Source organism: Drosophila obscura, unplaced genomic scaffold (genome assembly GCF_018151105.1).
Source record: "Drosophila obscura isolate BZ-5 IFL unplaced genomic scaffold, ASM1815110v1 contig_200, whole genome shotgun sequence".
NCBI lineage: Eukaryota > Metazoa > Arthropoda > Insecta > Diptera > Drosophilidae > Drosophila > Drosophila obscura.
This window is the reverse complement of record NW_024542791.1, coordinates 5108628-5124717: the sequence shown is the minus strand read 5'-3', so window position 1 is coordinate 5124717 and position 16090 is coordinate 5108628. Positions and strand designations below refer to the sequence as shown.

At 41.4% G+C, this 16090-nt stretch overlaps 2 protein-coding genes across 2 annotated transcripts; both read right to left on the bottom strand.

Moving 5' to 3' along the window:
• Positions 1–12459: 12459 nt before the first annotated feature.
• Positions 12460–13926, bottom strand: LOC111079444 (casein kinase I). Its single transcript, XM_022374617.2, has one exon. The coding sequence runs from the start codon at positions 13741–13743 to the stop codon at positions 12643–12645; it is 1101 nt and encodes a 366-aa protein (XP_022230309.2). The 5' UTR covers positions 13744–13926; the 3' UTR covers positions 12460–12642.
• Positions 13927–14523: 597 nt separating this feature from the next.
• LOC111079449 (casein kinase I-like) lies at positions 14524–15752 on the bottom strand. Its single transcript, XM_022374623.2, has one exon. It carries the CDS (start codon positions 15606–15608, stop codon positions 14715–14717), a length of 894 nt encoding a protein of 297 aa, XP_022230315.2. The 5' UTR covers positions 15609–15752; the 3' UTR covers positions 14524–14714.
• Between the last annotated feature and the right edge of the window lie 338 nt (positions 15753–16090).

The following is a 16090-nucleotide window of genomic DNA, read 5'->3' as shown; positions in this document are numbered from 1 at the left end:
CATGCAAATTCAGAGGAATGACAGAATATTTTTTCAAAGTTTCGATGATATATTAATCAAAAGCTCAAAATTCTGGGGAATACTTCTTGCCAAGATAAATGGAGTTCAAGTGCTTTAAAGCCTCAACCAGTCGACTCAACTCTTCTGGCTCTATTTTGTTGCCAAGGCAACACTTTTATGAAGCGCGAACCATTGGAAATCATATGAAATTTCCGTTTGACAAGGCACAAAGAGCCTCGGGCGCACAGGGGGGATAGGTGAAATAGGGGAAAACAAAGTGAGTGCAATACCGAACCCAATCGACGAACCCAAGCACTATTAAGGCCCACGGCGAAATGGCTGTATGTAGCTGACAACTGTCACCAGGATACCGCCACACCCTCCGAAGTGAGGGACGCAGCATCATCAACTGCAGACCGAGTCCAACCCTTGCCCAATCCCTTGCCGATTCATGCTGGCTTAAAACCCCACAACCCCTGCCCATCAAATGCAAAACTAGATATCAAATAAGTGAAGAATGCTTTTGGTATGGCCATTCCGACTATAAGATACCGTATTAAATTGATTAGAAAATATTCAAATGGAAATAAAAGGAAAGAGAACAGGTTTTCTTTCTGTTTTTACATAGTCAATATTCCCCTGTTCTTTATGTTTACGGGGTGCACCAAACTTGCTGTTATGTTTATGTTTGAATTGAGAGATTTTTCACTCTGGCTAAAAATGATAACAAAAGATAGATTATATTTTTTTCGGCGGCTCGCCCTTTAATGGCAGGAGTTACTTTTTGTTGGTTGGTGCAGATGTATTTCATGTGTCCACGCTGTGGTGGCTGCTGGTGCTGCAAATAATTTTCTGCCGTTGCTACTATTCCTCTCACTGGCTATATAATTTGCCTTTAGCTGCAGAGATTCTGTTTCACCATGCAACCATGACAGTGGGATGGACTGGAAAGGATTGTGCAGAATTTTCCATGTAAATGAAAATGAAAATGCATTCCATGCATGGCATTCTTTGAATACATCTATTTGTACTTTATTTTGTGATATTTTCATCAGGATGGAACAGGTACAGTGGGTAAAATTGGAAATGATTTGGATATAATTGGCGGGCAAGTTATGGCAAGTCTTCTCGCATTTAACTATCCGCTTTAATGGTCACCAGATTTATATCGCATTCAATTCCACTGTGCAATGCAATCCGTACTTCTGGAGCTAATTAAATTCAGTTCATACTCTCGTTGTGGTTCGCCTGGCGTTTCATATTTCCTCCAGTGTTCTAGCTCTCTCTCTATTCAATATATTATTATGTATTCTGGTTAGTTGATATTTCTGGGCGTAAGTAAGTTTCATCTGCAGCTGCTGCAATCAACCCACCACTGTCCAGTCCTATCCTCTCAACTATCATCACTAGCACCACCACCCACCCACTCGGTGTTTGTCAGGGCTACAGCCAGAGCAGGAAGAAGTTGGGGGAAAAAAAAATGTAAAAGGTATTTCAGTGCAGACCACACTCACACCAATATATATCCATAAGCGAGCGATAGGGCGGGATGCAGACACACACATACGCACACACACATACTTTTGGGGTCGTGGCCCTGGACCGAAAAGCTGGTCCCACAGATCCATTCCACATCCATGACTCTCTCCTCACCCGACTGCTCCTGTAATCACGTTGCTGCACAACGTCGACGTTTACTTTTTGACTGCCAGAGGCAATTGCTTTATTAAGAGTTTCTGCTCTACTTGATACAAGGGACTCATCCCCGCCCACACCCATCAAAGCCGAAAACCCATTCCCATTCCCAGCCCACACACCCATAACACCACATAGGACCCCACCCCATCTCTGCCGGGACTTCTCTCATTACACATTTGCACCCTGCAAATGGCTCTCTCTCTCTCTCTGTACTGTCTCTACTGTAGCTGTGTGTGTGTGCACAAGTGCATACATATGTATATGAGCTTGGGTAAAGCTTAATCTTACTTAGTTAACTTTAAATTAAATCTTGATATTCACATATCGTTGCTTCAGCCTCCGGCCCTCGGTTACCACTTGGTCTCTATGGTATACTCTTGCAGAGAGCGTTATGACTTTTTCCTGATGTGTGAAAGCAGAGAAGATCCAGAAAAGTATGTACATACATATATTGCTGATCATTAATTAAATAGTTTATAAAGCAATGTCCGTGGGTCCGAATCTATGCACAGTTTTGAAGGCCTTCTCTCTGAACATTTGACAACAAGTATGTTTTTTTTCTCAATTGATTAAACTACTTAAATTATATCATGTCGATACAATAGTACCCGTGACGTTTCATGTGTAGATCAAAATAAGATAAGATCAGAATTGGAGTTGTATAGCTGACCAGCTATGTATATTTATTTTATAAATAATGGATAAGTTTATCATAGAGCTTCCATAGTAACTATAGTTTTTTTTTTTTATTTGCAAGTGTATTCAAATCTTCGGCATCGTTTCTAGCCTACTATTCGTGTTGTGATATCTTTTTCCACTTACCAAAAACTGGGGGTTGAAGGGGCAGCAATGCGTTGTCTTAATGCGCCTCTGTATGCGAGTGTGAGTATCTGTGTGATGCCAATTTTAATGTGGTCTCGTGTTCACCCTTCTCCCAGACCAAAATAACTGACGAGGCGGGGCGTCCAACTCATGTTTTTGCCATCAGCCAGACAATTTCACATTTTATTTTCTTTTATATTTTTATTTTTTACAATACATGTGGGCATTATTAGTGTGCAAGTGTGTGCATGTGTGTGTTTGTGTCGAGCGGTAACCATAGAAATTTTATTTTAATATTTTTTTAATGAGCATGCAAAAAATTTAATAAATTTTTCGTGCAGGCGGAAACAGCGATGCTTCTTCTACCCAACATTTTTGTTTTTTATACTCTCTTTTTGTGTGATATGGTCCTGTTAAGGGTATTATGAAATTGACTATGGAAAGAAAATGGTCAGAATGGCTCTATGTATAATGTAATTAAGCTTTTCAAAATTAGCAGAATATTCCTTGGTTTTTATTTATGAGTGAGAAGCTTTGCCTTTTCCATATTTGTTTGTTTTTGGGTCGTAAACTGTTTCTTAGTACTGATGGCCGGCCATCAATCGGATAAACAGATTTAAAGCTATATTTTTTTTACAATTGAATAAATATTTTCCAGTTATAATCAAATTTTCTCTTGGAAACAATCCTATTTTCATGTAAATAAGCTCTTTACAATGAGCTAACTGTTCTAATGAAAATTTCCATACAAAAGATGAACGAATATTTTCCCAATAAAACATATGTAGCGAGCTACGCTCGTATTCAAAATGTAATTTTGAATTTTATATTTTTTATTTTTTTTGGCCACATTCGAGGGTATTAAGTTTTGCCACATTTTATGATGTGTTTTTTTTTTCTTCTTTTCTCTTTATTTTAATTTGTACTTTTGAGGTTTTTTGTACATTCTCGTATTGCAAGCATACTTTTCTATGGATGCCTGTGTCTGGGTTGCCCTGTGTTTGGGCACGAGGTTTTGGGTCTGAGGTTTTCTGGGGGCTTCGCAGTTAATGTAAAGTTTTGGGTCCAACAATTTTGCGCTGGTATGTTGGCTATTTAAATTTTTGTTTTAATTTTTTCAACAAATTTAATTTGGAGCGAAAAACTTCAATTAAACAATGTGTGCATATGTATAGCGGTACAATGGGGGGTGGGGGTGGCTGGAATCCGAAACTATTTGGATATTTTGTAAAAAGAAGAGTAAACTTTATGGTAATTATATTACGGTTACTAATTTGGACATTCCACCAGAATAATTATGCAGCAGCTATGGCTGCAGCTATGAGCAAATACTTTGCGTTCTAAAATTAAATTTTCAAAGACTTTCTATGGCAATAATTATGCAAATTAATTAAGTTTAGCAAACAAGTTACGTTCAAAGTTCTTCAAAGTTTTAATTATAAATCATTTAATTGGTGTTCTTGATGTGTATTGATCACTTTTAATGAGCATATTATATTATTACCTAACGAAATGTCTCAGTTAGTATTTGAAACACGTAAACCAGCCCCAGGTTCCTGCAGCTATCTTTAATTGATTTATGCGGCTTAGTCCTGCCAATTTCTTGGTATTATTTTCCATTTTTCCCATTTGAAATGTCAGAGAGCGATAGCAAGTGTCTCAGTCCGTTGAGCTAAGCTCGTGAGACCCTTGACAGGCTGGGGATATGTATACTCGAGCTTAATGCCAGCTCTAGCACATGTATTACATTAAAACCATTTAATTGACACATCGATAAGGCCAACAGGGAAAATGTAGGAAATATAAAAGAAGACACACCTACACAAAGCAGGGGGGGAGGGGAAAGAAGTGCAGAGAACCATTGTTAGGGAGCTTTTCTCGTCTCGCTCTGTCTAACATTTGGACCCTTACTTTTTCGCACAGAAGTAGAAAGCAATTTCTTCAATGGCAGCAAATTTGTTGGCAACAATTTGAAACGCTCATTTGTTGAGGCATTCAGAGACCGCCTTTGATAATGCTGGTGCTTCTTCTGCTGCTGCTGCCTCTGCTGCTGCTGCTGGTGCTGCAAGTGAAAACTCTGGCAAAGGAAAAGGCGATGACGATGGAAAAGCCAGAGAGGGAAAATGGCCAAACGGAGAAGAAGTAAGGTTGCCGTGCTCCCGGTGAAAAGTAATGCAATGGCAATGTCAATCGAAAACGGAATGCGAATACGAATGGCGGTGTGGAAAGGGAATGTGGCACGTACTAGTAGATACATTGTGGCACCCAGATACACTCCCACATTGAGTGGGTGTGCAATTTCTTGTAAAAGTGCTCAATGAATCGAAATTAATTAGTACTGGAAGCTGAAGCAAACCAACAAAGCAAAAGACAAAGAGAGAACGGAGAACCTAGGAACAAAATGAATCAAGGGAATGGGGGAAAAAAAGAATCTAGGGAAAAGGAGCAAACGGAATCCGTGGCAAAAGGAAAAGAAAATTGGGGAGAAAAGCAAAAAATGAGGCAGACTCACTGCAAAATTTTGTAACCTGAAGGAAACCAACTTGAAGCGCAAATAACGAAGGACGAAAAATTAAGATTTCCTTTTTATTATAACCATTTTTTTCCTCTGTCTAACACCCCACCTAACACCACCCCCATCTATCGTCTTTTCTATTTATTTTTCAAGTTGGCTTTTCTCGTTTTCGTTTGGGTTTTCGGTTTTGGTTTGGGGTGAAACAGGGTTTGAGGACATTTTACACATTGCCAGCGCTTTGAAGTGTGGAAATTTAATTAAATTCAGCTTGCGAAGGACAAAAAAAATGTAGGAAGAAAAAAGAGAAATAAACTAGGCGACAACACAATTTTCCAGGACGAAGGCTGAGGGTGCTGCGTGTGCTAGAAATTCGCACTTAATTAGAAATGTGATTACCGGGTCTTAGCTGCTGACTTGTGCACTCTTCTCTTCTGCAGTTGCCACATTTTCCCTAAGTAAATTAAATTCTTGGATGCCGTGCCCCCTGCCCCCACGTCTCTGGGCACACATAAATTTAGCTCTGTACCCGGAACATTTCATATGTGTGTTAAGATTGCTCCATAAAGGCAGCGTAATTAGCTTCTTTAATTGTTACATTAAATTTGGATGCTAAATAATTGACATTTTGGTTTTTTTTTTTTTTTGAATTTTGGTATGATTCTATTTTCAACATAATTGACATTTTGGTTTACCCCTCAGTCAGTATATACATACATTTTGAGCATGATTTTTTAGAATTTTAGAATTAAAAAAAAAATTTTACATTTTACATTTTTTTGCTACATTTGTTATCTATCTCATCACAATGTCTATTCTACATCTAACATGTGTTTGTACAGTCCATTAGATTCTCATTCCGGGGGGGGCCCCCCACCGAAAAAAGGGGGGGGGGGGGGGGGAAAAGGAAAATGAGTTGTGTGGGCGGGAGGGGGAGGGGAAGCAACTGAAAATTATTTTTTTTATTCTGGCTATAATTATGATCCGATCTGTTGTGGTTGGGGGTTCCGTGGTGTTTCGTCGGCGCTGCTGGTGGGGGGGGGGGGGGGGCGGGTTCGGGCTGGTCCCCGGTCGGGTTGGGCGGCGGGGGGGGCGGCGCGGCGGCTGGCCCGGCTGGGTCGCTATGGGGCGGTGGGCCCCACTCTATATACCCCTTAACTCTTTTTTGAGTACGGGTATAAAAAGAATCATTTTATTATATGAGTTTTTTTTAAACCTTAAGCCTGGAAATTTGTATTTCGAAATTATCTCATTAACCATTGCGGTTCTCCATTACTTTTTTTTACATATTTTGAACATTTTCATAAGCCCAGTTTTGGTTTCTATTCTACTGTTTTGAAAAAATTTTTTATACTGCAAAAAAGTTGTACACTTTCGGCTCAACTATAAAATCTTAAAACATTTTCCCCAAACGGAAGTTGACCGAAAATGCGACCCAAGAAGGCAATTCAGAAACTCCTATTTATTTGCATACTTTAACGAGATTTTCGCCGACATTTGGCTAGTTTCAACATTATTTTTATTCTTTTTGGGTAAATTGTTGTTACCGAACAACAACAATTATTGTCAATGGCTGGCCAACATCCTGCGTAGCATGAAAAATTTCCGCCCGACTGCCTTCGAGGGCTTCCGAAATTGTTAGTACAATTTCTGTAGCTTGTGGTATTTTTGTGTCTTGTGCTTTAAGTTAACAAATGCTGGCGCCTCGGGGAGAACGTACACTGGGCACACTGAGCACGGGCATGGACAGTAACGGTTTGCAGCTGGCAAAAGTTATTCGCCAGCAATCTAAATTACTAATGCCGGTCCGTGCCAGTAACTAGCAAAAGTCCAAGTCAGTCGGGCACTTCATATGACCCCCGACCCTGGGTTCCGTCCACGTCCAGGTCCGGTCCGAGTCTGGGACTTCATCTTCACCAGGGCCCTCGGCAATGGCCAAGAGGCACTTATTTTTATTAACTTTTTGGCAACTAAGTGCACTTGAAAGTCGGTTGTGTATGTTCTGGCGGTTGCCATGTGAATGGTTCGTCCTTTGGGTGGTAGCTGGGTCCTGGGGAGAGAGGTTTGGTTCCATTTTGTGTTGCGGGATATATGGATGAGTCGTGGGAACAGTAGCTCATAAGAATTATAAATTGTAAATAGTCAAGAGCCCTTTTTTCTCTCTCTAACTCGTTATGAATAATAAATGTGTTCTGCTGCCAGATGATGGATGGTAAACGTTATCAGGGCTCTCTCTCACTCTCTCTCACTCACTCTCTCTCCTGCCTTTCACATAAATCTGCACAGAATTCATGGCAAATGGAAAATTTCATATCGTTGATTTGGCAGTCAAAGCTGCCTAGACAAGCAAAATGTTACAGCTCCAAACAAAAGCGTCCCGTCCCGTACCGTCCCTTCCCGTCCCGTCTCACATATCGATGAAACTTTTTAGCTGACTGATGCAGAAAATTCTTTATGCTTGGGTTCCATTCGAGACAGGTAACCTAAGCTGTAATGGGCAAAAAATGGGTAAAATAAGACAGTATATGTTTGATACCCCATAATCGTGGAGTGTAAAGGGCATGGCCAAATATCTGTCCTCTCATCAGTTGAATTGCAATTTAAACTTCTCATTCTGGAAGCATCGTTCCATACATATGTACATATGTATGATTTTTGACAGAAAACTGACCAGCAGACAGTTGAATATGAATTTCGACCATCCATATCCTTTGCGCAAGCAACAAGATATTAATACTGAGAATCCGAGAGCCTAAAGGCACACTGAACCAATCGAAATGGCTGGCAGATGAAAGCCAAAGCTCGAAGGGACATGGTCTCCATTTGCTGGTTCTCATGTGTTTTCCCTTTACGTTCTGTGCCGCCTACTCTTTCGGCAATTCAGCTGGCAAAAAGCAGATATTGAAAACTCAAAAGTACATGGAATGGTATAGCCATTAGGGGCGTCGCTGACATGCATACGAGTACGAGTACGACCGTATACGGCGAATGTTCAAACATTTTGTAGCATGCATATGCCCAGTACATATGTTTTTCGTGTGCAGAGCGGTAGAGAGAGAGCGAGGGGGGCATCGGGCCAGACGTTACTGCAACACCGATGAGGATGCTGTGTGGCACGCTAACAAACATTCAATTAAACCATACTTTGTGCGTCTCAAAATGGCGTCGCCGTTTTTCACACTGTTGCCGCTTCGCATGGTCAGCATTGTTGGAAAATTTGCCTTTTTATATTGTTATCGGTATACTCTTTTGGGTAAGGTAAACATTTAGTTGAGTTTGCATTATGGTAAGGAAAAAAAATATATTTTTAAGTATAAGCCAACTAAAAAGTCCCAGCAGAAACTGATGCCATAAAATAAAAAAAAAGATATGCAAGTTGGGTTCGTCAGCGATATATTACACTACTTTTCTATCTTTTGTTTTTTACTGAATATTCTTGTTAGACTGCGTAACCAATTCTCGCCCCTAACATCTTGAAGTAACCCAAAAAGCATACTTCAAGGCAGCTTCGATACATGTGTAAAGGAGAAGTGAAGAGTTCAATGATGGAGTTGAGTACTACTGTTTTTTAATCAAATTCAAAAACCTATTGACTTTTGTATCAATTTCAGGCTTTTAAGGGCATCCTAACTTCATCATAAATATCTGTTTACTTAGGCTTCTCTTTGGATATTTGTTTTTTTTTTTGTTGTTTTCGTTGTGCATATTCTCTGCATTCATCGGCTTTGTTCGTGTGTACGATGGCTTCATTTAGCACGCAAAAAGCGTTGCATAGAAAAAGGAAAACCCTGACAGAATAAAGAAGAAACAACAAAAAAAAAACAACGGAAAGCCGCCCACTCATAGGTGAGCAGGGTCCTAGTTCTCCTGTTCAAGGTGGGTGTGTTTGTTGTCTGGATTCGCTGCCAGAGTGTTGCCTCTATTGTGGGTCTAGTTTTTGCTGTTGCTGCCACTAATAGTTTTTCAGCTCGTAAAAGCTTTGTTGTGCCTGTGCTTTAGTCCAGGGCACTTCGATCTAAGTTGGCTACTGGCTTAACTTGGGTGGTGGCTGCTTGGCTTCTCCAGTTAGTTCTCTCTTGTATTCTCCACCTTTCTCCCACTTACTCTCACTCAATCTGAGTGTCTATGAGTGATGCTGTTGCTATTGCTGTTGCTGTTGCTGTTGGTGCTGCTTGTGTGCTTACCATGGCGGAAACTTGCCAGGCAATTTCCGCTTTAAGTACCATTAAATTCGTATTCGTTTTAATGAGCTCTCAACATGATGCTTCGAGCCCCCCCATCGTGTTAGTCAGTGAGTCTGTCAGTCAGATCTGTGATCTGGTCTCGGCTCTCGGCTCGAAGCCCTTTCCATCGCCTTCTAATGACATTCGATTCCTGTGTGTCTATCCCATACTTTGCAGTGCCTTTTGTTTAGACAGCATGACGCATTTATTTTCGGCATCCCCTTTCTGCTTTACAACCACTTTGATGGGCTTTTCATTTTCGTTTCGTACACTTTTCGACCAACAGACAGTGAAATCTGCTTAAGTTGCCCGTGCACCTGTGTTCGAAAATCGATTCCAGGAACGCTTCGCAAACGCACACAAAAGCGGAGAGAGACCAGGACAAAGGCCATCGCTGCTGTTGGTAAACTAATTAATTTTCATGTCTTTGCCATGTCTTCTGGGAAAAATGGCATTGAACATTGCGCATACGCCACATTACACATAATTACTTTCTGCTTCTCGGAAAAAGCACTTGATAAATAATTCAGAATGCATGTGAAACCGAAAATGGAACAAAGCAGACGAGCAGCCACCATTGTGGAAGCCAAACAAAAAGACTAACAGCATTCACACAACTTCTCAGGTTTTTTTGGTTGCCTTGCGACTTATCCTGGCAAAAGGATTATTGTGCTGCTTTTTTGGGGGAGGGGGGCCAGATAAAAGGGAGTTTGCACTGGCTTGCTGCCTGTGGAAATCCCCATCTATTAGTGCAAGGTAGAAGCAATTATTTGAGTGAAAACTTTGGGACTGCCGCTGAAAGTTAAGAGCTGCTGGTACCCGACTCTGTGGTGCATTTGGTTTTGTATTATCTCATTGGGTTTCACGTTTTTCAGGTTGAAAAATAAACGCTGGCAAAAGTAGAGCTTGCACAACAACTTTTTCTACCCCCACTTCGGCTACAACTAGTTCACTGTTGATGTTAATGGTCTACCCTGAACGCTGAACAGACTCGGTTGCGGTTCGAGGAAGGTAGATTCAACCGCAAGTTGTCGAATAGATTAGTTTTGCAATTTTTCAGCTCAACACTTTCGAGGGAATTAAGTGGGTTGAACGGCACAACAATGGTACGATAGCAGATGAACTGATGCCTAATGGATGGTCGCTGCGAATATAATCCAGATATGCATTAAAATGGATTTTTGCTTATTTTAAAAGCATTTCTCGATGGCGTTTGGGTCAGGCACTAGATCATCAATTTAAAAGAGCTTTGTTTATTCTTATTTCCCCTGTGGGAATGGACTAGTTTTATATTTATTGAAAAATCTGTATGCATATCGATTAGCGAAATGGAAAACATTTCGCAAAAACAAACTATCTATGTGGTTGTGGTCGTCATATTTATTCAGTCTATTATGAACTCTTCTAATAAAATGAGCTGTTCCACGAATTTTTCATATTTTTCAGGTCCATTTTCCATCCACTTGACAGAATATTTTAGCGGCGCGATTTCGTCTCTCAAATTATTATAATTATTTATATATAGTCACTTTTCCATATGATTCCCATATTTCCAATGCATCAGCTTAGATACTTTTGTTAATTATTCGATTCTCACGTTCTCTATATATGTAGCTATATCCCGCTTCAATGCAACTATCCTTTTGGAGGGGCATGGAAAAGCTTAAATTACATTTTTGTCTGCTGCTTTAGTGTCATTGCATTCTCCTCACATTTCACACTCAATTCGAAAGTTTACATTTGAGTCCATTTCCATTTGTATTCTGCACCCATCCATTCACCTATTTTAGTCATGGCTAACTATTTTCCATTTGAGGGGGTAAAGGAAAATACTGGAAATTGTCACATCAAATTGAACAAACTTTGCATAAGCAAATGGCACACACGTAGACACCATTCACTCGGCAAATTAAATAAACACTTCCCTTAGCATTCACACAACGCAATGTGCAATTACATTACTGAATGGGGGGGGGGACTGTACCCACTTCGCTCATTCAGGACACAGGTGTTTGCTGTGTGAGTCACCCGGTTTGCACTGAGCCGAGAGGAAGGTGTTTCCATCGAAATTTCCATACCATTCAAGTCACCTGTCAGTTGTACAATTTATCATACGCTGACATACCAGCTGTCATTGTCAAGGCCCGCGAAAGGTGTCGGAACCAAGACGAGACGCCCCAGGCGAGAGCGCCGCAGGACCATTCACAATTTTCTGGCATTTTGCTTTCCACTTGGCACTTGTCATGCCGCTTTATTAGCCACATTTCTAGTGAGATCAGACGGTATACTTCCAGCCGCGATTTTCAACTATTTTCCCCAATGGAATTTGCAATTTTTTCCCGTATATCTTCTGCGCTTTCCACTTCTTTCTGTTCTTCATCAACTGTTTGTCATGTCAACTATCCACCCAACTCAAGACAACACTTAATTATGTTTTCTGTTTCCCGGGCAAAGTTTTACCCTCTGCAACACAGAGATTCAGTGAGAGAGAGAGAGCGAAAAAAGAAAAATTACTCCAAATGGCAAAATGATTCCGCTGTTGTTTCTCCCCTCAACTCGTAGCCTCCACTGGTTGCATCATAAATTATTGAAGTTTCCAGTCTGTCATAGCCATGTAGTTTTTCTCTGATTCTCTATGGTCCTTTGGGAATTTAATTTGGCAGCAGGTGCCATGTCGCGACCCCGTCGTCTTTAAGCCAACCTTTTGTAACAGAACACTGTATATAAAAAAAAAATAAAATGCAACTTTTCCACTTATTTTTGCTGCCACAAAAATGAAAGCAACGCAAAAGAAACTAATAAAATGTTCTTTGCGGTTGGCAGAACGATATTTTGCTAGGTTTCGCGGTGTGTAGAGTGAACTTTTGTTGGGTTTCAACTATAAAATTTATTTTGTTTTCTCATAACTCCGGAAATGCTGTACTCCACTTTGCTGTCCGCTACTCAATAAATAAGTAGCGTAAATAAACCCAGCACTCTGTGCTGCTTTTGCCAACTTCCTTTCGAGGTGGAAAACTTTCGGTTGGCAGCTCTGTCCAGTTTACATGACAATTTGACAGTTTATTAAGTTCCCTTTCCACTCTTTCTCTCTCTCTCTCTCTCTCTTTTGCAAAACTCAAGGGAGAATTGAATTTTAATAGAAAACCTTAAGAGGTGTTTCGTTCCCCATGGAGCTACATGGATACCATTGCCTAAAATAATTTGTAAGCTTGCTGCAATTAGCTTTAATGCGGCATATAAAAATAATGAAACATAGTTGAGTCAAGTGTGCACCAATTGTCAGCCAAAAGTAGCTGCCCAGCCTCAAATCTCTTCCAACATTCGTGTTAAATGACAATATTGTAATGAACTAATTTTGAAAGTGTTTTTTTGAAAGTAGTCGTCGTCTTACTTTCTCTTGCTGGCTGCCGACATATCGCCGACGGCACAGTGACTGCACTTGAGCACTGAGTTAAGATGCGACTGTTCGCACTTCTTTTGCATAGCTAGACGTGCTTCGGTGATGTCACGTGCTCGCTCCTGGTCACGCTCGCGTTGGCGCTCCAGCTTCTGTTTCTTCAGTAGCGACCAGTCGAATACATTGTCGAATTGGTAGCTTAGATTCTTCATTAAAAGGCGAAACAGTTGCCGCATATAGGTGTAGTCGGGATCCTCATTAAAGCGCATGCCACGAATGTACTTCATTACCACAGCGAACTCGGATGGAAACGCCTTGCATAGCTCCTCGATCTTCGTGCTGTTCTTCTTCTCCAGTATCATCTCGTACTTCTGCTTCTTGTTGGTGGCGGTGATGCCCTGCCAGGGCAGCTTACCCAGATTGAAGTACATCAGGCAGTTGCACATCGATTCCAGATCATCGCGACGCGACTGCTCTATGCCCTTCTGGGCATTGATCGAAGCATAGCGCACGGTGCCCGTCAAATTGCGATCCTTGCGAAAGGGAATATGCAGACGAGACTCGGCATCCAGATACCGCTTGGACAGACCAAAATCGATGAGGAACAGCTTGTTGCACTGTTTGCCCACGCCCATTAGGAAGTTATCTGGCTTGATGTCGCGATGGATGAATCCAATGCTGTGTAGACTCTCCAAACGAGTCAGCAGCTGATCGGCGAGCATCAGAACCGTCTTCATTGAGAAGCGACGCTTGCACAGAGAAAAGAGCTCCTCCAGCGAGGGACCCAGCAGCTCGATCACCATGGCCTTGTAGTGCTCCTCGCAGCCGTAATGCTCGAGTGTGGGAAACCCTGGCCTTTGGGCCAACTTCTGGTATACCTTGGCCTCGTACGCCAGCTGTGGATACTTGGCCTCGTTTTTCTCCACCTTGATGGCCACCTCGGCAGCGTCTTTCAAGCACACACCCAGATAGATATCGCCAAACGATCCCGAACCAATGCGCTTGACCACCCGGTACTTGCCGCCGACCAACTGATTATCCATATGCAGTGTTGCCTTTCGGCTGCGTCCATTGGGACTGTTGTCCTCCATGCTTGCTGGGGGTCTGGATCTTCGTTTCGATTTTGTCTGAATTCCTTTTTTGCTGTAGCCACAGCTCGCTCTGGCTACTGACGTCCAAACTACTGAGCTCCGGCCTTTTTGTTTAAAAATAATTTTGTACTTTATTGTTGAGGCGAAACTGCACTAAGTTGATTTTGACGTTTAACACATGGCTGGGGCTGTCAAGTTTTATCCATTTGTTGGATGTTACTATGGTCACTATCTATATGAATGAGCTAGGTTTCTTTTTCATTAATAGCTTTATGACATAAGACTTTGCCAACTGACTAGCTGGAAAAATAAAGATGGCTTTATGGAAAATGCCTGCAGTCAGAGCGAAAGAACTATATGAGTCAAGCTGGCTGTACATTTGAGCTGGGAGCAGCGCTGCCGGCAGAATTGATCGAAAATTTTACTTTGCGGATACAATTTCGCTGGCTTGGTGTCTGTGTATGGTGAAAAACATAATTTTGTCTCAAGTAGTGCCTCAGTTGTGCGACTGAAAGCCAGTAGACGTGTCAAGAGACGACTACGAACAATAATGTTGCATTTTGTCTCTAGTGCTATCTCTCTCTACACAGCAAAATTGTCCAAGTCTAATGTCAAATGGCTATAAGTAGTTTTATGTGTTGGATAGGAGAGAGAGAGTATTAGTCGAGAAATTACTTGTTGAAATTTGAACACTAAACTCAATTATTTATGAAATTATAGATTAAGTTATTTAAGTTTTTCTAAAAATATAATACACATACTTTAAAATTTTTATTAAATTTTATTATATTTGTTTAAGGTAAATAGAAAAATCTTGCATAACATTATAAAACTCTGCGTCGACAAGTCATAAAGCTACGACAGGACCGATCAGACAAGGTAAAATAATTCGAACCCGACTGTTCAGACGATTTTATATCCATAGATGATTGGACTCGATCGCAGTCCTTTTCCTGATCTTTCCCTGACCCCTACCCCTCCCCCAGCCGAGTCCAATCGAATTTCAAGTCGTACACATAGTTCAGATCACGAAAAGCTACGCGAAGCATTTGCCGCATATACACATAGTCGGGATCTTCACAGAAGAACAGGTTGCGAACGTATTTGATGAGCAGAGTGATCAAGGGTGGAAACGTCTGGCACAGATCGTCAATATCTAAACTTTTCTTCTTTTCTATGATCAATTCAGTCTTTTGCTTTTCGTTGGCGGCGGTGAGGCCGATCCATGGCAGTGTTCCCCGATAAAAGTATATCAGGCAGTACATGAGAGATTCAAGATCATCGCGACGCGACTGCTCATTGCCCATCTGGGCATTGCGGGATGAATAGCGCAAGGTGCCGAATATAGAGCCAACCGAGCGAAATTTAATATGCTTCTGTGTATCGGGATTCTTGTATCGGTGTGACATGCCAAAGTCGATCAGAAACACCTTTTTGGATTTGTCGCCCAGGCCCATCAGGAAGTTTTCGGGCTTGACGTCGCGATGGATGTAGCCCAGGGTGTGTATAGTCTCCAGGCGTGCCATCTGTTGATCGGCGAGCATTAGGACGGTCTTTAGTGAAAATCTATGGCCGCACTTGTGGAGGAGATCCCTCAGTGACGGTCCCAAGAGCTCAGTCACCATGGCCTTGGACTTCCCGTGGTTGCCGTAGTAAAGAAATGTGGGAAACCCTGGACTATCGCTCAACATGCGGTACACATTGGCCTCGTTCATCAGCTGCGGGAATTCTTGTTCGTGTGACTCAATCTTGATGGCCACTTTGGTGTTATTCTTCATGCAAATGCCACTATAAATATCGCCAAAGGATCCTCTACCAATTTGTTCAAGCACCAGGTAATTGCCGCCCACCAACTGGTTCTCCATGGCCAGTACTTCGAATTCCTATCGTTTCTAAGCACGGTCTATATGACTGCTTCATATGAGCTTACGCAAGTGTTGATATTAAATATAATTTCTGGAGGTTTTTGTTTTCAAAAATTTTATTTTGTTTTTTGACGTTGAATTCATTCATTGTTGCTTAACTTTTAAATTCACATTGAAATACCCCCCAAAAAAAGGTCGCAAAAATTCCCAACCTGGAATCCCTGGAATCCCTGGAATCATTCAACATTCAAGAGCATAAAACGGGAATTAAATATTGAAAGTTTCAATGTAAAATGCAATAGGTTAATGCAGCATCATTATAATGGAAATAACCGGGATATAAATATGAAATTAGATCATTAGCTTTACATTTGTCAATTTAACTAAAGGCTCACCATGGGCACAGGGACAGAAGGAGAGAAAGAGATGTGCTGTGGCAGGCAGAGGTAGGAGAGCAGAGGAGAAGCGCGCGATGGCAGTGA

Coding starts and splice junctions, on each gene's coding strand:
- LOC111079449 (XM_022374623.2), bottom strand. CDS start 15,608: ATGGAGAACCAGTTGGTGGGCGGCAATTACCTGGTGCTTGAACAAATT.
- LOC111079444 (XM_022374617.2), bottom strand. CDS start 13,743: ATGGAGGACAACAGTCCCAATGGACGCAGCCGAAAGGCAACACTGCAT.